At 42.7% G+C, this 26,613-nt stretch overlaps 1 protein-coding gene across 1 annotated transcript; it reads left to right on the forward strand.

Annotated features, from left to right (window-relative positions):
- The first annotated feature begins 1,749 nt into the window (after positions 1–1,749).
- Positions 1,750–25,211, forward strand: CPT2 (carnitine palmitoyltransferase 2). The gene is made up of 5 exons (XM_069592114.1): positions 1,750–2,074; positions 11,390–11,470; positions 13,311–13,417; positions 21,531–22,835; positions 23,916–25,211. The coding sequence occupies exons 1-5, from the start codon at positions 1,923–1,925 to the stop codon at positions 24,245–24,247; spliced, it is 1,977 nt and encodes a 658-aa protein (XP_069448215.1). The 5' UTR covers positions 1,750–1,922; the 3' UTR covers positions 24,248–25,211.
- Positions 25,212–26,613: the final 1,402 nt, after the last annotated feature.

Below are 26,613 nucleotides of genomic sequence, written 5' to 3' on the forward strand. Positions count from 1 at the left end.
CTGTCTGTCTCCCCTCAAAGGAGGACAATTAGGTAGTCACCCTTCTTAAGCTTCACGTTCAGTTCTCAGGGATTTGTGGTCAGCACTGAATGAGTGTGGGCTGATTAGTGATCTTTGTGTTCAGTCAGGGGTTATCTAACTGGATAAGGGTAAACCTGAGACCAAAATCAGGTCTCCCGACTCCCGGCCCAGTACTTGTTCAGTCCTGCTCCCACTTCTGGCACTGCTTAGTTAGTTACGGGCCAGAGCAGATGTACCGGGCTACCTCAAACTCACAGGGCCTGGAGCGAGAGTGAAGCTAAGGGAAAGCCCTGTGCCTGGAATGGAATTCTGTACCTCAAGCCAGACAGCAAGATTTTTTGTCTTTTGACACCTCTCCTTCTTACGTAAAATGGGAGCCTGATGCCGCTGCTGCTGCTAAGTCCCTTCAGTCGTGTCCAACTCTGAGTGACCCCACGGCAGCCCACTAGGCTCCTCTGTCCCTGGGATTCTCCAGATAAGAACACTGGAGTGGGTTGCCATTTTCTTCTCCAATGCATGAAAGTGAAAAGTGAAAGTGAAGTCGCTAGCCTACTTAATTCTCAGCTGCAGCTGAAAGCAGGGAGTGTGATGCATTGTTTTGAGGGAGCTTCCTGTCTTTGGAAAAGTCCTGCTGTAAAGGAAGTTTTCTGCATAGACGTGGTGACTGGATGGAACCCTCCACGGTTTCAAGCTTCTGCACAGTTTCTGTATGAATCATGTTTTGTTTTCTGCCGCGCGTGGCTTTCGGTGTCTTAGCTCCCCCGCCAGGGACTGAATCCAGACGACAGAAGTGAAAGCTTGGAGTCCTAACCATTGGGCCGCCAGGGAACTCCTGCACACATGTTTTCTAACATCGGCTCAAATGAGCTCACAGGGCAGCTGCGTGGTGCTGATCAGGGTATGTCAAAATTTTTCTGCTGTGTACACCTGTGGCGGACTCATGTTGATGTATGGCAAAACCAATACAATATTGTAAAGTAAAAAAAAAGAAAAAGAAAAAAAAGAAATAATTTTGAAAGAAGAGAAAAAACATTTTTTTCTGCTGGGCAAATTTGACGGGTGACTAGACACGACTTAGCGACTAAACCAGTAACAAGAGCCACCATTTACTGCTTACAGCACCAGACACTGTCCACACCAAGCCGTTTCCTTTCATATCTAGGAATGTGAGAATGGGTTGAATGATCTTTTCAAATGAGGAAATGGACGTTTAAAATTTCCCCATTTATCAGATTCCAAAACTTTTTTTCGGCTTCTCTTTTTCTCCAGTTCCTGCTGCTGCTGCTGCTAAGTCGCTTCAGTCGTGTTCAGTTTCTCAGTTCAGTTCAGCCGCTCAGTCGTGTCCGACTCTTTGCGACCCTATGAATCGCAGCACGCCAGGCCTCCCTGTCCATCACCAACTCCCGGAGTTCACTCACTCACTTCCATCGAGTAGGTGATGCCATCCAGCCATCTCATCCTCTGTCGTCCCCTTCTCCTCAGGCCCCCAATCCCTCCCAGCATCACAGTCTTTTCCAACGAGTCAACTCTTCCGCATGAGGCGGCCGAAGTATTGGAGTTTCAGCTTTAGAATCAGTCCTGTTTCTACCTTGTTCCAAAACAGGAGAAGGGCGTGGCTTCCAAACTGGTTTTCTGACCGCGGGTGAATCAGGAAACAGAGCGAAGAGGCCGGGGTCCCGCCCACTCTGCGGTAGGCGGGCCCCTCGGAGGGCCTGTGGGCGGCCCGCTGGGCGGGGCCTTCCGTGGGCGGGGCCGGGGAGCCGGAAATGGCCCCGCGGAAGGGCACAAAGTGTACTGTAGTACCTGACCCATCGTCGCGGGGCACTGAGGGCCGCGGACTGACCTCCGTACACCAGAACTCCCAATTCTCCGCGTTCTAGCTGCTGCCGCCTCCTAGGACTATGATGGCCCGCTTGCTGCTGCGCTCCTGGTCCCGGGGCCTTGCCGTTGGCCCGGGAGCCCCATGTCGGCTCTTGAGCACCGGCTTCGAGCCCAGTCAGTACCTGCAGCGCAGCATCGTGCCCACTATGCACTACCAGGACAGCCTGCCCAGGTGAGCCCGGCTTCCAGGTCCCTGTCGCCCACAGCTAGCCGAGGTTTCGGCCCCAGCCTTTCTCCAGTCACTCTTGTCTCTTCTACCGAACCCTCTTGCACCCCCAAAGCTTCACCTGGGACGCTGCCGCATTCTCCAGTCTGAAAATCCCGTGGCACTGGAACTTAAGAACGCTCAAGTTCTCTTCCAGAATCCACCTCGTCTCCGCCTCCCCCCCCCACCACCTTCCCGCCACCATCATAGTTCTCTCAGATTTTCTCTCTTGAACTCTTCTCAGACTCCTCCAAAAACTCAACTTCCAATCAGATATCTAATCGTCCCTCACATTTCTCTCTGAACAAATGTACAACCTGCATATGTCCAACATTACTCTTAGGCTTCCAGCTAGGGTGGCCCCCGAATTCCTGCACAGAATATGGATCGGCCAGTTCCTGATACATACCACTGATAGTTACTTCTCCCACCACCACCTTTTTCACAGCTGCTGCCAGAACCCTTAGCCCCACTCCCCATGTCTCCAGTCCTCTTCTGTTTTAGCACCTATCAGTCCCCCAAGCTGACTCAGATGTTTACCTTACCCTCCAAGTCCTCAGCATTCTCCTTTCACCCCTACCAAACCTTCCTCAACACTCTCCCACCTTCCTCCCCTTAAAATATCCTCTCTAACCCACACTATTCCCTGCAACTTCAGCCAACCCTCACAGAATTCTAGACAGCATCTTCAGTACTCCTCCTCAAATCTTACTTTATTCACATTAAATCCACTTCAGTTCAGTTCGTTGCTCAGTCCTGTCTGACTCTTTGCGACCCCACGGACTGCAGCACACCAGGCTTCCCTATCCATCACCAACTCCCAAAGCTTATTCCAACTCATGTCCCTAGAGTCGGTGATGCTATCCAAACCATTTCATCCTCTGTCGTACCCTTCTCCTCCCACCTTCAATCTTTCCCAGCATCAGGGTCTTTTGCAATGAGTTAGTTCTTCGCATGAGGTGGCCAAAGTATTGGAGCTTTAGCATCAGTCCTTCCAATAAATATTCAAGACTGATTTCCTTTAGGATGGACTGGTTTGATCTCCTTGCAGTCCAAGGGACTCTGAAGAGTCTTCACACCACAGTTCAAAGGCATCCATTCTTTGGGGCTCAGCTTTCTTTATAGTCCAACTCTCACATCCATACATGACTACTAGGAAAACCACAGCTTTGACTAGATGGACCTTTATCAGCAAAGTAATGTCTCTGCTATTTAATATGCTGGTCATAACTTTTTCTAGGTTGGTCATAACTTTTCTTCCAAGGAGCAAGCATCTTTTAATTTCATGGCTGCAGTAACCATCTGCAGTGATTTTGGAGCCCCTCAAAATAAAGTCTGTCACTGTTTTCATTGTTTCCCCATCTATTTGCCATGAAGTGATGGGACCAGATACCATGATCTTAGTTTTCTGAAAGTTGAACTTTAAGCCAACTTTTTCATGCTCCTCTCTCACCCTCATCAAGAGGCTCTTTAATTGCTGTTCACTTTCTGCCATAAGGGTGGTGTCATTTGCATATCTGAGGTTATTGATATTTCTCCTGGCAATCTTGCTTCCAGCTTGTACTTCATCCAGTCCAGCATTTCTCATGATGTACTCTGCATATAAGTTAAATAAACAGAGTAACAGTATACAGCTTTGATGTACTTTCCCAATTTGGAATCAGTCTGTTGTTCCATGTCCAGTTCTAACTGTTGCTTCTTGACCTGCCTACAGATTTCTCAGGAGACAGGTCAGGTGGTCTCGTATTCCAATCTCTTTCAGAATTTTCCACACTTTGTTGTGATCCACACAGTCAAAGGCTTTGGCATAGTCAATAAAGCAGAAGTAGATGTTTTTCTGGAACTATCTTGCTTTTTCAATGATCCAATGGATGTTGGCAGTTTGATCTCTGGTTCCTCTGCCTTTGCTAAATCCAGCTTGAACATCTGAAAGTCCACAGTCCACATACTGTTGAAGCCTGGCTTGGAGAATTTTGGGCATTACTTTGCTAGCATGTGAGATGAGTGCAGTTGTGTGGTAGTTTGAGCATTCTTTGGCATTGCCTTTCTTTGGGATTGGCCTGAAAACTGACCTTTTTCAGTCCTGTGGCCACTGCTGAGTTTTCCAAATTTGCTGGTATATTGAGTGCAACACTTTCACAGCATCATCTTTTAGGATTTGAAATAACTCAACTGGAATTCCATCACCTCCACTAGCTATGTTCATAGTGATGCTTCCTAAGGCCCACTTGACTTCGCATTCCAGGATGTTTGGTTCTAGGTGAGTGATCACACCATTGTGATTATCTGGGTCATGAAGATCTTTTTTGTACAGTTCTTCTGTGTATTCTTGCCACCTCTTAATATCTTCTGCTTCTGTTAGGTCCATACCATTTCTGTCCTTTATTATGCCCATCTTTGCATGAAATGTTGCCTTGGTGTTTGTGATTTTCTTGAAGAGATCTCTTGTCTTTCCCGTTCTGTTGTTTTCCTCTATTTCCTTGCATTGATCGCTGAGGATGGCTTTCTTATCTCTCCTTGCTATTCTTTGGAACTCTGCATTCAAATGGGTATATCTTTCCTTTTCTCCTTTGCCTTTTCCTTCTCTTCTTTTCACAGCTATTTGTAAGGCCTCCTCAGACAACCATTTTGCCTTTTTGCATTTCTTTTTCTTGGGAATGGTCTTGATCACTGCATTCTGTACAATGTCACAAACTTCTGTCCATAGTTCTTCAGGCACTCTATCAGATCCAATCCCTTGAATCTATTTGTCACTTCCACTCTATAATCAGTAGGGATTTGATTTAGGTCATATCTGAATGGTCTAGTGGTTTTCCCTACTTTCTTCAATTTAAGTCCAAATTTGGCAATAAGAAGTTCATGATCTGAGCCATAGTCAGCTCTTAACCTTGTTTTTGCTGACTGTATAGAGCTTCTCCATCTTTGGCTGCAAAGAATATAATCAATCTGATTTCAGTGTTGACCATCTGGTGATGTCCATGTGTAAAGTTGTCTCTTGTGCTGTTGGAAGAGGGTATTTGCTATGACAAGTGTGTTCATTTTGCCAAATTTACCTGTTATTCCAGGTAGCTCTTGACTTCCTACTTTCGCAATCCAGTACTCTATAATGAAAAGGATATCTTTTTTGGGTGTTAGTTCTACAAGGTCTTGTAGGTCTTCATAGAACCGTTCAACTTCAGCTTCTTCAGCATTTCTGGTTAGGACATAGACTTAGATTACTGTAATATTGAATGATTTGCCCTGGAAATGAACAGAGCTCATTCTGTCTATTTTGAGATTGCATCCAAATACTGCATTTTGGACTCTCTTGTTGACTATGATAGGTACTCCATTTCTTCTAAGGGAGTCTTGCCCACAGTAGTAGATATATGGTCATCTGAGTTAAATTCACCCATTCCAGTCCATTTTAGTTAGCTGATCCCTAAAATGTCTATGTTCATTCTTGCCGTCTCCTGTTTGACACTTCCAGTTTGCCTTGATTCATGGACCTAACATTTCAGATTCCTATGCAGTGTTGCTCTTTACAGCATCGGGCTTTACTTCCACCACCAGTCACATCTACAACTGGGTGTTGTTTTTGCTTTGGCTCTGTCTCTTCATTCTTTCTGGAGTTATTTCTCCACTGATCTCCAGTAGCATATTGGGCACCTACCGACCTGGGGAGTTCATCTTTCAGTGTCCTAACTTTTTGCCTTTTCATACTGTTCATGGGGTTCTCAAGGCAAGAATATTGATGTGTATTAGATCCAGAGCCCACCCAAATTCTATGCCTCTTCACCATAGCTACTCCCCCGACCGTCTTCACACTTCTTCCAGAATTTACTTCCCCTACGAAACAGCCCCAATATATCTTCCTCTCTCCTTCCCTCACCCAGTATTTTCTTTAATTCAGCTTCCAGCTTTCCCAGTCTTTGAACTCCCAGCCTTAAATTAAGCTGCCAGGTCTCCTCCAGTATTAGCAATTTCCCCAAATTCCTTCACTCTCTATAATCAGACTTTAATTTCTCCACCTGCTTACCAGTTAGTTCCTAGTGCAAAGTTCCAAATTTCTTTCAAAAACCTGTTTACTTCCTTCCATACCAAGCTGCCCGTCAGGGATCTCGCAGTCCAGGGGTTGGAGACCAACTCTCATTGTATATAGAACCAAGATTGTCACAGACATCCCCCAGAACCACTAGGTTGCTCTTTTTCTCTACAACCAGAAACCCCTTAACCCTTAACTGCCCACCCCTACCTTCCCAGGAATATCATCTGAGGTGATTCTTGTGAAGTTACAGTGTGCAGACTTCTAAAACAGACTAAAATGAGATTATCTAGTCCCAACCCTGCTGTATAAATTTGGTAGGAGGTCTGGGAAGAGAAAGAAAAAGTCCCTGTTCCTGTAAGATAAGCCTTGACCTCCTATGTCTGAGCTGAGCCTGTATGTAGGGGAAAGGTGAGGGATGACAGAGTCTGTCTTCGCTTGCCAAGCCCAGCAGCAGTTGGCCTTTAACTTTTAGATAGGCCTGGGCCCCACCCAGGTTTAAGATCAGAGGGATTTTCTCCACTGTAGAATTGGAAAGCTGAGAAGAATATTAAAGTCAAGGAATATGAAGATCATTTCTTTCACTCTGCAGAACAAATATCCTGGAGCTACAAACTGTAGCACCCATCACCTGTGTATAACTCTGTAAACAATGACTCCCTCAGGCCTTCACTTCATCACCTGTATGTTGAAAGTTAGATGAGATTCCTTATCTCTGAGATTCTGGAGAGGTAAATTGTATTATCTTTACACTCATTTAGATGTCACAGTTAATGAAAAGCCCAGGCTTGAAGTCTGGTAGAACTTAGATTTAGATTCCAGATCTGCCACTCTTTATAACTTCAGCCAGTTCTGTCAACTTCTTTGAGCCCAGTTCTTACCTGCAAAGTAGTATCAGAATGCACAGTTCACAGGGCTGTTGTGAGGGTAGAGTGAGGTAAAATGCCAAAATAGTTGGCATCTTCTCTTGTTAGTTGGCAAGAGAAGGACTAGCCTCTTAATATCAGTATTAGGTGGTCCAACTGGACCTCCCTTCTTCTCTCATCCTTTTTCTGTCATATCACTACCTTTTAATCAAGCGACTTTGGACTTGCTTTCTTCTAGGAAGCCTTGCAGTATCATTTGCTTGGTTTCCAGCTATTATGTTTTTTTTCTTTGTTCTTTTTTAGTGTGGTCAAATATACAAAACATAAAATTTATCATTTTAACTATTTTTAGGTGTGCGATTCAGTTAAGTATTTTTTTTTCAGGGTAATGTTTTATGCACTGAGCAATTAGTCTCAGAATGTAAAATCAAAAGTCTGGAGAAGACAAAGGGTGGATCAGCCTGACCTACACATTTACATTATTAACTTGATAAACATTGATTGACATGAATTTGGAGACCAGTGAGTCATGGTGAGGAGCTTACTGTATAGTGGGGGAAATTTGACAGGTAAGCAGATATAGTTATGGTATAATGGATCAGTGGGAAGCAGCATCTCATGGTAGTTACGGTCATGAGATAGGAATCAGATTTTATTTTTAATCCAGCTCTACTTACTAGCTTCATGGCTGTGAGGAAATCATGTAACCTAAAAATGGGGTGTTAATATTACCTTACTCTCAGGGTTGTTAAATACCTTGATATAAAACACTTAGCACAAAGCCAGGCATATAGCAAGTACTCAGTAGATATTCTCAAGTACTATAACTACCTTAAATATTTGTTGCATATTTCATTGTATGAGTGTGGTGGTGGGAGTGACTTAGTGCCTGGCAGAGAAAGGAAGCTTCATAGAGGAGATGATATTTGAGTTGGAATTTGAAGATCACCACATGAGAGGAGTGAGGCAAGGATAGAGCAGCATGTGCTAAGAAACAGAAGTCTGAAAATGCATGACGTGTTCAGAAATTTTGAGAAGCTGATGGGAGGCCCAGATCAAAGTAAAGAGTCATCACTTGGGCCCTAAGTTACTAGAGTTGGGCTGGTGTGTGTGTGTTGGTTGGGTTGGGGGAGTGGCAGTGTGTCTTAAAAAAAATAGTAATGGGCCGCTATTTTAGGCCTATAGTTAACCCGCAGTCATTGTCAATGATCTTGTGATTTCTTTTAACCCCTAATCACTTTAGATGATAGCTGGTGTTCAAGACATAATGGGCATGTTCTCTAGAATTCACATGGGAGGCAGGTGAGGCCCAAGTTTCCAAGGTGTGGAGGATAACAGATAGAAACAGTAATGCTCTGAGCCCCAAAGACATGTTCTGCAGATAAATTGTCTTGACAACCAGAATGATTTTACCAGAATAATAACTAGATTGTGTAAAACTACAAAAGACTTTATAACTGTGTTCTTGTAGGGAGAAGAATAAAACACCTACTGCTTGGAGGCTTTTTAGGTATTGATATCAGAGTCACTTAGACAGGAGAGAAATCCAGTTGGTGCTAACTTTTCTTCCATCCTTATTGCAGCAAATGGTGTTTAGATGGGGATGGAGTTCTTTGATAGAGGGTGGGAAAGAGAACCCACATGGTTAAAATGAACCTGCCAGGCCTCTCTCAAGGCTTTAGCTCTATAGCTCTTTTCAAGGCACCTGATGAACAACCCCTCAGGGAGCTCAAGGAACTTCAGCTGTGCCTTTGAAACCACTTTTGGTGTTCCTCGAGGAACTGTGGATGAAGGGTTGTGCACATACTGAAAAGGCCGCAGTAATGGCAGTTGTGGTAGCAAGTTATAGAAACCGCAGTTAAACTGGTTTTAGCCAAAAGGAATGTGTGAACCCACAGACCCGAAAAATTCAGGTTGGGTTAAGAGGTCCAGATGTCATCAAGACCCTGATTTGCCTTCCCACTCAACTCTTCATTTGTGTGACTCCATTCTCAGGTAGGCTCTCTCCTCATGGTGCCATAGTGGTAGCCGTCGCCTAAGGCATAGCTTTCACACTCATTTCTTAGTAACTCAGATGTTAGAGATTCCCTTCCTCATCCTAACAGTTAAAAAAAACCCAAAACTCCTACAGTTAAGTCTTTAGGTTCTTGCCAGGTCTCACTGAGTCTGAACCAGTAAGCTTTAAGCCTACCCCTGGGAGCTGGGCATGGAGTCAGCTCTACCTGAACTGCAGGGACTTAAATAGAAAGGGTGCTATTATTAAAAGAAGTGAGAAAGTTTGGGGTAGGCAGAACACCAATATGGTGAAACCCCATTCCAGGCACTGAGGAAGACATGATGAGCTAGTTCCCTAGGAACATGAGCAGAGTTTGAATCTATAGGACTTGACGACCGAGTAAGTTAAAAAAAACGTATTTATCAGAAGAAAAGCAATGACAAACCTAGATAGTATATTAAAAAGCAGAGACTTTGCCGACAGAGGTCCGTATTGTCAAAGCTGTGGTTTTCTAGTAGTCATGTACAGATGTGAGAGTTGGACCATAAAGGCTGAGCACCAAAGAATTGATGCCTTCAAACTGTGGTGCTGGAGAAGACTCTTGAGAGTCCCTTACACAGCAAGGAGATCAAACCAGTCAATCTTAAAGGGAATCAATCCTGAATGTTCATTGGAGGGACAGATGCTGAGGCTGAAGTTCCAATACTTTGGCCACCTGATGGGAAGAGCCGACTCATTAGAAAAGACCCTGATGCTGGGAAAGTTTGAAGGCAGGAGGAGAAGGGGACGACAGAGGATAAGATGGTTGGATAGCACCACCAACTTGATGGACGTGAGTCTAAGCAAGCTGCGGGAGATGGTGAAGGACAGGGAAGCCTGGCGTGCTGCAGCCCATGGAATCACAAAGAGTGGGACACGACCAAGCAGCTGAGCAACAGCAGTCGAGTGCTTACTGTGTGCCAGGTGCTCTTCTCAGTCTGTGACATGTGTTGCCGCATCGAATTTGCACTCAGCACTGGAAAGTACGTATTAGTATCATCTCCATTTTATGTATGAGGAAAGTTACGTGCAGAGCAGCAGCATGCCCAGAGCCACACAGCTGTGAAGGGTGATGCCAGAGTCCGCCCTTTCACCGTTGTGCAGTTCTCCTGCTTTGCCGCAGGAGGAATCAACAGGATTCCTGAGGTTGTGATCACAGAATTGTAAAGGAGCCGTAGAAACAGTCTCTTTCAGTTCCTTCATCTTACTGAGGAAAAAATTGATCACCAGAGATGAACATAACTTGTTTAGAAAAATTTCTAACAGCTTTATTGAGATATTGGAGAAGGAAATGGCAACCCACTCCAGTATCCTTGCCTGGAAAACCCCATGGATGGTGGAACCTGGTAGGCTACATACAGTCCATGGGGTCGCAAAGAGTCGGACATGACTGAGCAACTTCACTTCACTTTATTGAGATATAATTCACATGCCATAAATTGATACTTTAAAAATTTGAGATATAGTAGATTGACAGTATTATATAAGTTTCAGGTGTACAACATAGTGACTGATAATTTTTCAAGATTGTACTCCATTTATAGTTAATAGAAAATGGTGGCTATATTTGATGTACTATAGATACATCCCTGTAGCTTATTTTGTACCTCTTAACCCCCTACCCCTGTTCTGCCCTTCACTGCTTCCTTCTCCCTACTAATAACCATTTAGTTTGTTTTCTATATCTGTGTTTCTTGTTATATTTACTAGTTTTATTTTTAAATTTCATGTATAAATGATATAATACAGTATTTGTCTTTCTCTGTCTGACATATTTCTAAGCATAATACCCAAGAATATCCATTCCTCACAGAACTCCTGGTGAGCTGGGCATGACTTGACAGTCCATCCTTTGGTTGGCTGGCCGGTGGATAGACCTGTGTTTCTCTTTTGTATGATTCTCTGTCAAAAATACACCAATAAATTTAAAAACAGAACTTTTTTTCATCTTAGGAGAGAAAAAGACTGTTGTTCAAAGTAAGGGTAGAATTAAAATCCATGCCAGTGCAGGGTTAACACAGGTATTATAATTGTGACAGGAATCAGGAATATTTTGGTTGCTTCTGCTTCCCCATTTTTAATTTGTTAGTATATTTCCTAATTTAGTTTATGAAAATCATCATTAATACATCAAAAGGTTATTCTTCTACCTAGAAAATAAAAGGAGTACTGTTGATACTTAAATTCATCTATTCTCATTTGTCAGTGGCTTAGGCTTCCTATTGTTTTGTTTTTTGTGTGTTTTTTGGGGGGGAAAGAATTTAATTATCCAGTAATTCTTTATGAGTTTGGATTGGCAAGCTAACTAACCTCTTCCACATCTTGTCACCATTAAACTGACCTTCTTTTCTCCCCAGGCTGCCTATTCCCAAACTTGAAGACACCATTAGGAGATACCTCAGTGCACAGAAGCCTCTGCTGGATGACAGCCAGTTCAGGTAAATGCTGAGAAACCCAAATGACCATGGTTGGGTGGTTCAGGAGAAGCTGACAAGTGGTGGCGGACCAATCTTCGGGGAGTGTCTATGATTTGACTGGGTCCTCAGGCACCTGAGACCTAGTCTTTACATTTGCAAGTTCAGGAAATAGATTTTCACTCATAAAGGGCTGACCAAGCCCTAAGGTGAGACTCTTTAACTTGACTGAATAGCAATGGTTTAGACACTAGAATGCCAAATTTGTACTGCCCTGGCAGATTTTACCTTGTCAGCCAGCTGGCACTGGTCTGGCACTGGTCATTTGCAGAGGGCATGTGCTCTTGCTAGGGAGCTTCATTGAGGAGAGTATATGGGAGACCAGAAGTTTGCTTGGTGAGCTTATGTACTGGGTTGGATAGTATGTCCCCTAAATTCACTCCCTTCTGAAAAACCTCAGTATGTGATCTTATTGGAAAGAGGGTAGTTGTATGTGTAACTAGTTAAGAGCAGTTCAGTTCAGTCACTCAGTTGTGTCTGATTCTTTGTGACCCCGTGGACTGCAGCATGCCAGGCTTCCCTGTCCATCACCAACTCCCGGAGCTTGCTCAAACTCATGTCTATTAAGATGAGGTCATACTATTAATAGAGAAGGTTTCATCCTTATTCCAGTCCTTAGAAGGGATAAAGAGACAGCCATGTAGAGAGGCAGGTTGGAGTGTAGTAATAGGCTAAGGAATGCCAAGGATACCTGACAACACCACAAGCGAAGAGAAAGGCCTGGAACAGATTCTCCTCGAGAGTCTTCAGAGAGAATATGGTCTTGTCAGCACCTTGATTCTGTACTTCTAGCCTCCAGAACTATGAGAGAATACATTTCTGTTGTCTTAAGCCATCTGGTCTGTGGCACTTTGTCTTGGCAGTCGTGGGAAACTAATTCAGCCTGGAAGTGGAAAATAATATTGGATATTGTAAAAAAAAGTGGATTCCATCAGGCTGTTGTATCCCGGTGTAGTACTCTTTCCACAATGGGAATTTGTTGTGTGGAATACTGGCCTTGTCATTAGAATCACATAGAGTCCTTTAATGGACAGTGGTGGAAAAATACAGATGAACTGTCCACTGTCTTTTTGTTGTTGTTTAGTCATTAAGTCATGTCCATCACTTTTGTGACCCCATGGACTGTAGCACACCAGGCTCCTCTGTCCATGGGATTTTCCAGGCAGGAATACTGAAGTGGGTTACCATTTCCTTCTCCAGGGATCTTCCCTACCCAGGAACTGAACCCACATCTCCTGCATTGGCAGGCAGATTCTTTTATCACTGAATCACCAGGAAAGCTAATCCACTGCTTTTAAATATTCCATATTAGTCACTTGAAGCTTTTCTTGACATGGTAATGATTTAATAGCTACTGATTATTAAGTATTATTTTTCAAACTATCCTAAATCCTTAGCTTTATAAATATTTTAAAACTCATGTAAGGTGGTGTATTTCTGGATTAACATATAAAGAAACTGAGACTGAGAAAGATCGAGTAACTTGTCCAAGGTCATACAATTTGAAAGTAACTGAGCTAGAATTCAAACTTAGCTCTTCTTGACTCCAAAGCTGCCTCCTAGATTATACATTATTTTATGAGATGTGAATTCATCTTCCTGATCTGTCATTTTAAGAAAATATCTTAGATTTATCTGCTTAGGTTGATTCTCCTCTTCTGATCAGAGGTACTTTCTGGTCCCAGTCCCAGATTCTAGGGATATGCTAGGGAACCCAAAGTTCTGCGATGCATTTGTGGCCATGAATCTGAAAACCACCTATTCCCTGTCGTGGTTTGATTATGTCTTTTCTTGAACATTTCAGGAAAACAGAACAGTTGTGTAAGAGTTTTGAAACTGGAATTGGAAAAGAACTACATGAGCAGCTGGTCGCTCAGGACAAGCAGAATAAGCATACAAGCTACATTTCAGGTGGGTAGGCAGGGCTGTGAATGTGGTATTTCCGGAGCCTTCCATAATGGAAAGCAGGGCATCTTCTCTCCTGTTTTGGTCTCACAGGAGTTTTTGGTGAGACCAAAAACGCTTGTGCAGTGCTGTCTCATCCTCTCTCCCTGAGGTGACATTAAGGCTGAGTGAGCTCTTCCTCCAGTGAGGTGTTGCCTGGACTCTGTGGTCAAGAGCAGTGGCTTGCCTGCTCTGTAGATAGGATCAGGACAGAACCTCATCATTGGTTCTGTCTGAAAAGGATGCAGGATTTAGTCCTGTGTCCTGTATGTACCATTCTAGGTTCTTCGTTGTCTGGCCCAGCTGCCCACTCCAGCCTCGTTTCACCATCCTCCCTGACACACCCATGCTTCAGCAAAACTGAGTAGCTTCTTCCCTCAACCCCTTAGTCTTTTCATTCTTCTGGGCCTTAATCCATGTTGTTCCCACCACCTTTTTTTACCTGGCAAATTCTTCCTTTAAGACCCAGTTAAGATGGTTGTCAGAGGTTGGGAGTAGGGGCTGGCAAAATGGTGAAGAGGATCAAAAGGTATAGACTTTCAGTTATAAAATAAGTAAGTCCTGGGAATGCAATATACAACTTGGTGACTATAGTTAGTACTGTATTGTGTATTTGAAAGTTGCTGTGAGTCTGGATATTAAAACTTCTAATAAAAAAATTTTATAAGTGTATGGTGATGGATGTGCTGAGCATTTTACATATATACAAATATCGAATCATTATGTTATACACTTGAAGCTAATATAATGTTATATGTCAATTACCTCTCAATTTGGAAAAAGCAGAAAAGACCAGATCTGGGTAGGATGATTTTTCTAGGAAACCTTTCAGCCCTTCCCATTCAGAGTTGGTTGCTTCCACTTCTGTTCTTACTGCACTTCTGTAACTCAGTTTATGTTTGTAGTAAGGTTATACATCCATATCATTTAAAGAATCAAATAGTTTTCTCATGCTTGTTATGAGAAGCAGCAGTTTCCTGACCTTGATTTAATTTCTCACTTCTCCTTTTGCCCCATTCTCTAAATTACTTATTCATATCAATGCATCTTTTTTAGTTTTAGGCATTATCTATAGATGTCTCACTATAAAAGATTAGGATTTGTTGGTCTCTTGTATCCTCACCACATTTCCATCCCCTTATTGTCACAGCATGCTATGCTGTGCTTAGTTGCTCAGTCGTGTCCCAACTCTTTGTGATCCCATGGACTGTAGCCCACCATGCTCCTCTATCATGGGATTCTTCAGACAAGGATACAGGAGTGGATATTCCCTTCTTCAGGGATCTTCCCAACCCAGGGATCGAATGCAGGTCTCCTGCAATGCAGGCAGATTCTTTACCAACTGTGCCACCAGGGAAGCTACCTGGTGTTTATACTGTTATAATCATGTAAACACTGTTGTCAACTGAGTTGTGTAGCACATTGGAATTGTTTTTCCTTTTCCATACTAACTTGGTTTTCTCTATGATAAATAATTATACCTTTTTTTGTTTTCCTTTCTATGTGCCTAATAATTTATTTGGGAATTTTTTTTAAATTTCTTTTCTTCCTTAACGGTCTTTCTGCAGTTTGCTTTTTTTCCTGTTTGTTTTACCCTCTTTTCTTTCTTCAGATGTTTCATAATCCTTCTCTGTTGTCTTAGACCTGAATGAAATATTAAAAGTTGTGGGAATTTTTATAAATGAGAGTGGGCTTGTCAGTCATAGCTTTAGTGTAATGTGATCAGCTAAACCACTTCCTCGGGGCGCCCCTAATGTTGGTGTCTTTGGGTTATTTAGACTTCTGGAAGGCTTTTCCAGTTAACTGCCGAAAGGTATATTCCTGGTTGCTGCTGTTGCAGGAGTGGGATTAAGGAAAGAAGACTTGAGTTCTCATCTGTGACTTATGTCTCCCAATTTTACTTTCTCCAGTGAAAACAACTTAAGTCTTCCACTGGAGTAGGGAGGGAATCTGGGGGGTGGGGTTCTAATGAAACAGCCCTTCAACCAGATGTACCTAGGCTGCTATATCCTGAGCCATTTGGGGGTTCTGCTGCTTAAGTCATATTGTTTCCTGGCTTTCTCTGCTGCCAGCTTAGGGTTGGCTTTCTCTGACTCTGCTAGATAATTTTATACTTTCCAGTATTTGTTCCTTTCTTCTCTCTTATTCTCTTTGCCTTATTGGCTTATGTCTTTTAAAAATTCTTTTACTCGAGGGATCAGAAGCGTAAATTCATGTCTTCTTTCATCAAATGTATCTTACCCCCATTTTAATGAATTGCATTCTATTTTAGTTCTGTTTATCTCCTTTACCAGAGTTCTTCTGAATTGAAGTCCATTCTCTATCCCCAGGCATGGCACTGATTCTCAAGGAATGAAATGGAATTAATGGATCAACAAATGTATAATAGATAAATTTTTGTCCATTGATCCTTCCCCAATGCTTTATGTATAAAAACTACTTATTCCCGTTGAAGATACCCCATATTTGTAGAGTTTACCCATGCTTGCTAATCCAACTAGGAACTTCCCTTGAAAACATATTTTCTAATAAGATACTGCTTCTGGAATTTTTACAAGCATCCACAGAAATACAGAGGCTAGTTTGAGGGGCTCATATGCACTGAGTTATTTCTAATTGCCTTTCAAGTATTTCCTAAAAGAGGGAGTAATGTACATAGTACACAGAATGATGGTGAAAACTTTCTGTCATTTTAGGGAGACAGTCAAGTATGGATATTATGCCTGAAAGGAGGTGAAGCGCAGGAGGGATGGGGATTAAAAACTGTTCTGTTTCAGTGTGAGTGCAAGTGAGGAATTACTGTTTTTTATTTCTGTAAGTGTTAAGGAGGAAAACAGAGTGAGGAGGAACAAGCAAGTAATAAATATTAGAGAAATGTAAGTCAAAACCGCAGTGGTGGTTATCCACTAGAGTGGCTCCAGTCAAATAAGACTGATAGTAACGTCAACACCACCACTAGAGAAGACTCTACACATGGACATCACCACATGGTCAGTATTGAAATCAGACTAATTATATTTTTTGCAGCCAAAGATGGAGAAGCTCTATACAGTCAGCAAAAACAAGGTCAAAAGCTGCCTATGGCTCAGATCATGAACTTCTTATTGCCAAATTTGGACTTAAATTGAAGAAAGTAGAGAAAACCACTAGACCATTCAGATATGACCTAAATCAATCCCTTATGATTATACAGTGGAAGTGACAAATAAGTTTAAGGGATTAGATCTGATACACAGAGTGCCAGAAGAACTATGGATGGAGGTTTGTGACATTGTACAGGAGGAGGTGATCAAGACCATCCCCAAGAAAAAGAAATGCAAAAAGGCAAAATGGTTTGTCTGAGGAGGCCTTACAAATAGCTGAGAAAAGAAGAGAAGTGAAAGGCAAAGGGAAAAAGGGAAAGATATATCATCTGAATGGAGAATCCCAAAGAATAGCAAGGAGAGATAAGAAAGCCTTCCTCAGCAATCAGTGCAAAGAAGTAGAGGAAAACAATAGAATGGGAAAGACTGGAGATCTCTTCAAAAAAAATTAGGAATACCAAGGGAACACTTCATGCAAAGATGTGCACAAAAAAGGACAGAAACAGTACGGACATAACAGAAGCCGAAGATACTAAGAAGAGTTGGCAAGAATACACAGAAGAAGTATACAAAAAAGATCTTCATGACCCAGATAACCACGATGGTGTGATCACACACCTAGAGCCAGACATCCTGGAATATGAAATCAAATGGGACTGAGGAAACATCACTATGAACATAGCTAGTGGAGGTGATGGAATTCCAGTTGCACTATTTCAAATCCTAGAAGATAATGCTGCAAAAGTGCTACACTCAGAATGGCAGCAAATTTGGAAAGCTTATCAGTGGCCACAGGCCTGGAAAAGGTCAGTTTTCATTCCAATCGTAAAGAAGGGCAGTGCCAGTGAACATGCAGACTACTGCACAATTGCACTCATCTCACACACTAGCAAAGTAATGCTCAAGATTCTCCAAGCCAGGCTTCAATAGTGTGTGAACCAAGAACTCCCAGATGTTCAAGCTGGATTTAGAAAAGGCAGAGGAACCAGAGATCCAATTGCTGGTATCCATTGGATCATCAAACATCCAAGAGAGTTTCAGAAAAACATCTATTTCTGTTTTATTGACTACACCAAATAAATTGTTGTGTGGATCACAACAAGCTGTGGAAGATTCTGAAAGAGATGGGAATAACAGACCACCTGACCTGCCTCCTGAGAAATCTGTATGCAGGTCAAGAAGCAACAGTTAGAACTGGACATGGAACAAGACTGGTTCCAAATAGGAAAAGGAGTACGTCAAGGCTGTATATTATCACCCTGCTTGTTTAACTTACATGCAGAGTACATCATGAGAAATGCTGGGCTGGAAGAAACACAAGTTGGAATCAAGATTACCGTAAAAAATATCAATAACCTGAGATATGCAGATGGCACTACACTTATGGCAGAAAGTGAAGAAGAATTAAAGAGCCTCTTGATGAAAGTGAAAGAGGAGAGTGAAAAAGCTGGCTTAAAATTCAATATTCAAAAAATGAAGATCATGGCATCTGGTCCCATCCTTTCATGGCAAATAGATGGAGAAACAATGGAAACAGTGAAAGACTATTTTCTTGGGCTCCAAAATTACTGCAGATGGTGACTGCAGCCATGAAATTAAAAGATGCTTGCTCCTTGGAGGAAAAGTTTGACAGCATATTAAAAAGCAGAGACATTACTTGGCAACAAAAGTCTGTCTAGTCAAAGCTATGGTTTTCCAAGTAGTCATGTATGGATGTGAGAGTTGGACCATAAAGAAGGCTGAGCGCTGAAGAATTGATGCTTTTAAACTGTGGTTTTGGAGAAGACTCTTGAGAGGCCCCTGCACTGCAAGGAGATCCAACCAGTCCATCCTAAGGGAATTCAGTCCTGAATATTCATTGGAAGGACTGATGGTGAAGCTGAAACTCCAATACTTTGGCTATCTGATGTGAAGAGCTGACTCATTGGAAAAGACCCAGATGCTGGGAAAGATTGAAACCAGGAGGAGAAGGGGAGGACAGAGCACAAGATGGTTGGATGGCATCAGCGACTCAATGGACATGAGTTGAGAAAGCTCCAGGATGGTGATGGACAGGGAAACCTGGCATGCTGCAGTCCAGTGGGTCGTGAAGAGTCAAGTCGGAAACAATTGTGCAGCTGAACTGAACTGAATGGTAACAAATGTTGCTGAGGATGTGGAGAAATTGAAACCCTTGTACACTGCTGGTGGTAATGGTGCAGCCACTTCGGAAGACACCTTGGCAATTCCTCAAAAGATTAAACATGGAGTTCTGGTTCACGATGGTGGAGTAGAAGGACATGGAATTCTCCTCCTCCCACCGATATGTCAGAAATATTTCTACATGTGGAACAGTAGAATATCTACTGAAAGCTTGCAGAAAATCCCATACTACCAAAGATGCAAGGAAGGTCCCCACTTAACTGGGTAGGATGAAGGGGAAAGGGAGAAGAGGAAGTGGGACAGGACCTGTGCTCCTGGGAGGGAGCTGTGAAAGATGACCTCTTCCCTCACCTGACAGCCTCCTTCACTGAGTATGAGATCCGCCAGGACAGATAGGGAGCTTCAGAGGCTGGAGAGAAGAGTGTAGGAGCTGGCTTGCTACCCTGCAGAGTAGAGAGACCCACACATGGTCTGGGCCATATTGCCTCACTTCTGAGCCCAAGACACCTGCCTGCTGGTGTGTGCAGCAACTGGGTGCTGAAACTTAGGTTTCAGAGGGCAGACCCAGGGGTAGGACATGGTTTGGCTGTGGGGAGACAGCCCAAAGGGCTTGGAGTATGGCCAGGCTGAACAAAAGGTGTGCACGTGATTGATAGTATTGGCACAAAAACAGACATATGTATCAGTGGAACAAAATAGAGAGCCCAGAAATAAATCCACACACCTATGGTCAATTAATCTATCACAAAATAGGCAAGAATATACAGTGGAGACAAGACAGTCTCTTTAATAAGTGGTGCTGGGAAAACTGGAGAACCATGTGTAAAAGAACGAAGTTAGAACATTCTCTAATACCGTATACAAAAATAACTCAAAATGATCAAAGACCTAAGTATAAGATCAGTTACAATAAAGCTACTAGAGAAAAACATCAGGAGAATACTCTTTGACATGAACCATAGCAATATTTTTTTTTTAGGTCTGTCTCCTAGAGTAATGGAAATAAAAGCAAAAATAAGTGAATGGAACCTAATTAAACTTAAAAAGCTTTAAAAGCACAGCAAAGGAAACCATAAATAAAACAAAAAGACAACCTGTGAAATGAGAGAAAATATTTGCAAATGATGTAACCAACAGAGATTAGTCTCCAAAATGTACAAACAGCTCCTACAGTTCAATATAAAAAAAACAAACAGCCCAATCAAAAAAATGGGAAGAAGACCTAAATAAACATTTCACCAAAGAAGACATATAGAGATAGCCAATGAGCACATGAAGAGATGCTCAATATCGCTAATTATTTGAGAAAAAAAATATGGGGTATTGCCTCACGCCAATCAAAATAGTCATCATTAAAAAGATCTACAAATAATAAATGCCAGAGAGGGTGTGGAGAAAAGGGAGCCCTCCTACACTATTGGTGGGAATGTAAATTGGTGCAGCCGCTATGGGGAACGATATGGAGGTTCCTTTAAAAACTAAAAATAGGGTTACTATATGATCCAGTATATATGCAGATATATGGGCATAAATCCGGAGAAAAACTCTACTTCATAAAGGTACATACTCCCCAGTGTTCATAACTGCGCTATTTACAGTAGCCAAGACATGGAAGCAGTGTAAATGTCCATCAGTAGGTGAATGGATGAAGAAGATGTGGGGTGTATACACACACACACACACACACACACACACATATGTATAATACATACACATACACAATGGAATACTACTCAGCTGTCAAAAAATGAAATAATGCCATTTGCAGCAACATGGATGGACCTAGAGATTATCAAATATACTAAAGTAAGTCAGAGAAAGATAACCATCATATGTTATCACATGTGGAATCTAGAATATGCAGATGAGCTTATTTCTAAAACATGTTTGAGACAGACTCACAGACATGAAAATAAACTTATGATTGCCAAAAGGGGAAAGGTGGTGGGGGAGGGATAAATTAGGAGTTTGGGATTAACAGATACCAATATATCTAAGATAGATAAACAGCAAGGACCTACTGTATAGCACAAGGAACTGTATTCAATATCTTGTAATAATCTATAATGGGCAAGTGTCTGAAAAAGACTAGGTATATGTGTAACTGAATCCCTTTGCTCTACACTTGAACTAACACAGCATTGTAAATCAATGATACTTCATTCTCAGTCAAAAAGCAAAGGGTTAGAGTAGACTTCCCATATGACCCAGCAATCCCTTCCCTAGCTATATCTTCCAAGAGAACTGAGAATAATGTCCACACATACAGAAAGCACTAGCATTATAATAACCAACAAGTGGAAACAAATGTCCATCTACAGGTGAATGGATAAACAAGATACAGTATACTATTGGAACATTACTTAACAATAAACAGAAATGAAGAACCAATACATGTTACAGTGTGGATCAATCTCCAATACATTATTATAAGTGATAGAGTGTGTGTTCAGTTGCTTAGTTGTGTCGACTCTTTGCAGCCACATGGACTGTAGCCCACCAGGATCCTCTGCTCAAGAAATTTTCCAGTCCAGAATATTGTTTTTTTGTACTGCAGTGGATCTTTCTGACCCAGGGATCGAACCCGCATCTCTTGTGTCTCCTACATTGGCAGGTGGGTTCTTTACCACTAGAGCCACTGGGAAGCCCATAAGTGATAGAAGTCGGAAGCAAAAGACCACATGTTACATGATCCTATTTAATGTTTTTGAATTATTGCAAAGCAAAACAAAAAAAAATCAGAAAATTTCACCCTCTGAAAGTGAATGTCATTTCTTCTAAATATGCTTGATTTTTTTTTTTCTTTCTCACATTCTTTCTTTAGGAACTCTTTATTGTTCATTTTTATTTTTTAGGCCCCTGGTTTGATATGTATTTAACTGCTCGAGATCCTGTTGTCCTGAACTTTAATCCATTTATGTCATTCAACCCTGATCCAAAGTCTGAGTATAATGACCAGCTCATCCGGGCCACCAACATGACTGTCTCTGCCATCCGATTTCTGAAGACACTTCGGGCTGACCTTCTGGAGCCAGAAGTGTTCCATTTGAACCCTGCCAAAAGTGATACCGATACCTTCAAGAGATTCATACGCTTTGTGCCTTCCTTCCTATCTTGGTATGGTGCCTACTTGGTCAACGCATATCCCCTGGACATGTCCCAGTATTATCGGCTTTTCAATTCAACTCGTTTACCAAGACCCCATCGAGATGAACTCTTCACCGATGACAAGGCCAGACACCTCCTGGTCCTAAGAAAAGGACATTTCTACATCTTTGATGTCCTGGATCAAGATGGGAACATTGTGAGTGCCTCTGAAATCCAGGCTCATCTGAAGTACATTCTGTCAGACAATAGCCCGGCCCCCGAGTTTCCGCTTTCCTATCTGACTAGTGAGAACCGGGACATCTGGGCAGAGCTCAGACAGAAGCTTGTGAGTGGTGGCAACAAGGAGACCCTGAGGAAGGTGGACTCGGCTGTGTTCTGTCTCTGCCTAGATGACTTCCCCATTAAGGACTTTGTCCACTTGTCCCACAGCATGCTGCATGGTGATGGCACAAACCGCTGGTTTGACAAATCCTTTAACCTCATTATAGCCAAGGATGGCACTGCTGCCGTCCACTTTGAGCATGCCTGGGGCGATGGTGTTGCAGTGCTCAGGTTTTTTAATGAAGTGTTTAAAGATAGCACTCAGGCCCCTGCTATCACTCCCCAGAGCCAGCCGGCCAGCACTGACTCTTCTGTGGCCATACAAAAACTCAACTTCAAGCTGAGCGATGCTTTAAAGACTGGCATTAGCATTGCTAAGGAAAAATTTGATGCCACCGTGAAAACCCTCACCATTGACTACATCCAGTTTCAGAGAGGAGGCAGAGAATTCCTGAAGAAGCAGAAGCTGAGCCCTGACTCGATGGCTCAGCTGGCCTTCCAGATGGCCTTCCTGCGGCAGTACGGGCAGACGGTGGCCACCTATGAGTCCTGTAGCACTGCGGCATTCAAGCACGGCCGCACCGAGGCCATCCGCCCAGCCTCCATCTTCACGAAGAGGTGCTCCGAGGCCTTTGTCAGGGAGCCTTCCAAGCACAGCGCTGGAGAGCTTCAGCAGATGATGGCCAAGTGCTCCACATACCACAACCAGCTGACCAGAGAAGCAGCGATGGGTGAGACGGGGCTGGGGAGCATGCCGCTTGGTCTTGTTGCCCTCAGCTCTGGGGTGTGCCTCAGTGCTATTCTGATTTCCACCCTTCCCTAGGCTTAATCCATCTGCCAACTGGTGATTATTTTTTCCTTAGCAGTCTGAACAGCCAGACTAGCCACTAGGGACAGAACATTCTCTCCCCCTGAGCAGGAATGGGGTGATGCGTCTGACTAAAACGCATCAGCCTCATTTAAGGTCACTTTCAGCTGTGTCACCTACTCTCTTCCTATTGCTTACTGGTCTTCAGCCTCGTTTTTGACAGTGCAGGATTTCTAAGCCCACGGCCCCTCCTACTTCAGCCCAGTTGTAGTGTGTTGGCTGCGTGTAAATAGGCCATCTCAGAAGCTCTTCCCTACCTAAGTGGCATCATTTTGCTCCTTTCTGATAAAATTCAAGACCTAGGAAGGACCTGAAGGATCACATAGCCCAGTCCTTTCATATGGCAAAGTCCTGGAACTGAAAGGGACCTCCAAGACATTCTGGTCTCAGCCTTCTCTATTTTATAGGTAGGTTTCACTCACCCTAGCTTCTGGGTGAGTGAAAAGCCTCTGTTTCATCAGCATAGAAACTGGGGCCTCTGTAGTCAGTTAGGCACTGAGACCACTGGCCCAGGATCACACAGCAAATTAGCAGGAAAGCTGAGATTAGAACCAGGTCATACCCTTTCCATTTTGTTCCACTGACTCCATCTTGTCCTTTGTGCTTGATTTGGGCTTTTGGTTTTCCCTTAGTTTTTGAGTCCATGGTGTGCTCTCCACATACTTTTCATGACTGTTTAAACTGATTCAATCTCAGAATTTAAAAAACTAGGTTTATCTTAGGCTGATTTTTAGCTCAGCTATTCATTGCTTTTTTAAAAGGAATATTCTAGAATGCACTGCCCCAGAATTTAGCAAGGTAGAGGTGTGAATGCAGAGGTCGACAAACCCTTCTTCCCCTGTCAAGGATGCTGTGAAGGATATTCTTGTCTTGGGTGAGAGGTGTTACTTAGTGAGGTCCCTTTCAGTTCTGAGAGTCTGATTTTCCATTTTGTCTCTGACAGGTCAGGGCTTTGATCGACATTTGTTTGCTCTGCGGTACCTGGCAGCAGCCAAAGGGATCAGCATGCCCGAGCTGTTCCTGGACCCTGCATATAGGCAGATAAACCACAACATCCTGTCCACCAGCACGCTGAACAGCCCAGCAGTGAGCATTGGCTGCTTTGCCCCCGTGGTCTCTGATGGCTTGGGCATTGCGTACGCTGTTCAGGACGGCTGGATAGGCTGCAACGTCTCTACCTACCAAGGCCGCGATGCCCGTGAGTTTCTCCAGTGCGTGGAGAAGGCCTTAGAGGACATGTTTGATGCCTTAGAAGGCAAAACCATCAAATCCTAGCTTCTGGGTGAGTGAAAAGCCTCTGCTTCATCAGCATAAAAACTGGGGCCTCTATAGTCAGTAGGCACTATTCTGTGACTAACGAAACTGATTATGAGGTGCCTGAGCACCATTGTTTTAAGATTTGAGCCTTAAAACCATGGTTTTAAAGCTAAACATATGATTTCCAAGATCATAACTAAAGATAATGTGATATTTCGGTTTTAAGGACATTATCAGGAGGTAAGATTTGGAAAATAACTCAGATGTACTTATTGTTAAAGCCTAAATATAATTTAATTCTTTCTTAGAGGTGGTTCCTCTTAGGCTGTTTTGTTTGGGGTGTTGTTTGTTTTAATTGTCTAACCTAATTGCCTAACCCCCGCAAAGAGCTTCCCAGTAGTAAGCTGAGGTGACAGTACCTGTTGGCTCCTGGTTCTTCAGGTAATGGTGGGAAACACGCATCTTTCCTGTAAACTTGCTTCTCTCTCCTGGGATATCCTTTCTTTAAAAATCCTCTTCATTTTTCGAAGGAGTAAACTGCTACTGCCTGATTCTGATAGTCCTGCTGCAATAAAGCGGTTATACCCTTAGATTTAAGGAGTTCTGTTTCACCATTCTTCAGGCCAAATGAAGATTAAGAATGTTGTGTGTATTTATTTTTACCAGTTGGACCTTTTTTTTTTTTGATTATCACAGAAAAAATTTAATTCCAGAAAAAGAACCAATTTAGTAATCCAAGGGATCAGTTAAAAAAGATAATTAATCTTAAATGACAGAGAGTTGTGTCATTATTAAAATAATGTTTTACATAGGTATTTAATTGAATTAGCAAGAAATTATATCTAATATGACTTCTAAAATAGTATACAAAGTTGTTCGATCAATATGATCCCAATTTTATAATATACTTTTTCTAACACATACATATGTATCTTACATATATACTGCATATATAACATTTGAATAAATATTAATAGAGGTATTACCAGTTGAATCTTGTGTGCTGATTATGCTCTGTACATTGTACAGAGCATAGAAACCTCTCCATTGAGTGAAATGAACACAGAATTTATTGTTAGAACATCGCTGCTCTAGCAATGTATTGTTTAAAGTACTGCTATAATGTGAAAAGGAAGAGTATTCTGTTGTTTTTGAAAAGGGTTTCTTGTTTGTGTTTAGTTTTACATGTGTGTCCAGTGGCTTGCCCAGCGAGTTACTGGACAGCTGGAATTTGAACTCTGATAATGAGCCAGTCACAAAGTTCTTCCAGTGCATTATCTCATTCAATCCTCCTCACAGTTCATGTCAACACACCTGCCTGTTTTCTTAGCCAACACTGTCCATTCTTTGCTCAGTAACCATTTGGGAAATACCCAACAGATCCCAGGTCCTCTGTACTCCTTGATTTGATCGGAGAGAGGCATTTGGGGGCTGCCAGTGACTGAAGCGACTTAGCAGCAGCAGCAGCGCACATAAACATATGCTGCTTTCATTCAGCAAACGTGATCAGGAGTATCTGAACTTGGTATCTTGGTTCCACCATGTCCTTACTTTATGACTGTAGGAGAGTTCTTTTGTCTTTCTGGTCTGTGAGTTCCTTTGTAAAATGGGGATAATTCCTGTAGCATGGGGATGTTATAAGAATTAGCTGTAACAATATAGGTAAAGTACCCAGCACACAGTTGGAGCTGAGTCTCTGCTCTCTTGCTCTGTGATGTCTCTGCTGCCAGGTATATTCCTTAGTGAAATACTCACCTCTGTTGAATAGCAGGTTCCCCATAGCAGGAGCTCTTAAGACCAAAGCCTCAGTTCAAACTTGATGAAAAAAGTATATATTTCATGCTTACATCAGGTGAATGTACCCTTGGGCAGTACACCTTGGGTGCAGGCAGTTCCTTAACGATGCTACGGCTGCTGGTCCGTCTCAGTGTTCAGCATTCCTATTTACAGCTTTCCCCACCCTTCCTTCTGGTCTTGGGTTCACGCTGTGAAGGAGTCTATGAGGTGAGTAGAATGGCAAAAACAATTATTAAGTCTCAGTCCAGTTGGGGCTCACACACACGTCTCACACATTGGTATAGAGCTCCACTTGTAAAGCATCAGCTGCTTTGATCCCCTCAACTTTGAAATAGAAATTATCCTCATCTTCCACACAGAAGATGGGTAGGTTCAGTTCAGTTCAGTTGCTCAGTCGTGTCTGACTCTTTGCGACCCCATGAACTGCAGCACGCCCAGCCTCCCTGTCCATCACCAATTCCCAGAGTTTACCCAAATTTATGTCCATTGAGTCGATGATGCCATCCAACCATCTCATCCTCTGTCATCTCCTTCTCCTCCTGCCCTCAGTCTTTCCCAGCATCAGGGTCTTTTCAAATGAGTCAGCT

This window comes from Ovis canadensis, chromosome 1 (genome assembly GCF_042477335.2).
Source record: "Ovis canadensis isolate MfBH-ARS-UI-01 breed Bighorn chromosome 1, ARS-UI_OviCan_v2, whole genome shotgun sequence".
NCBI classification, from domain to species: Eukaryota; Metazoa; Chordata; class Mammalia; order Artiodactyla; family Bovidae; genus Ovis; species Ovis canadensis.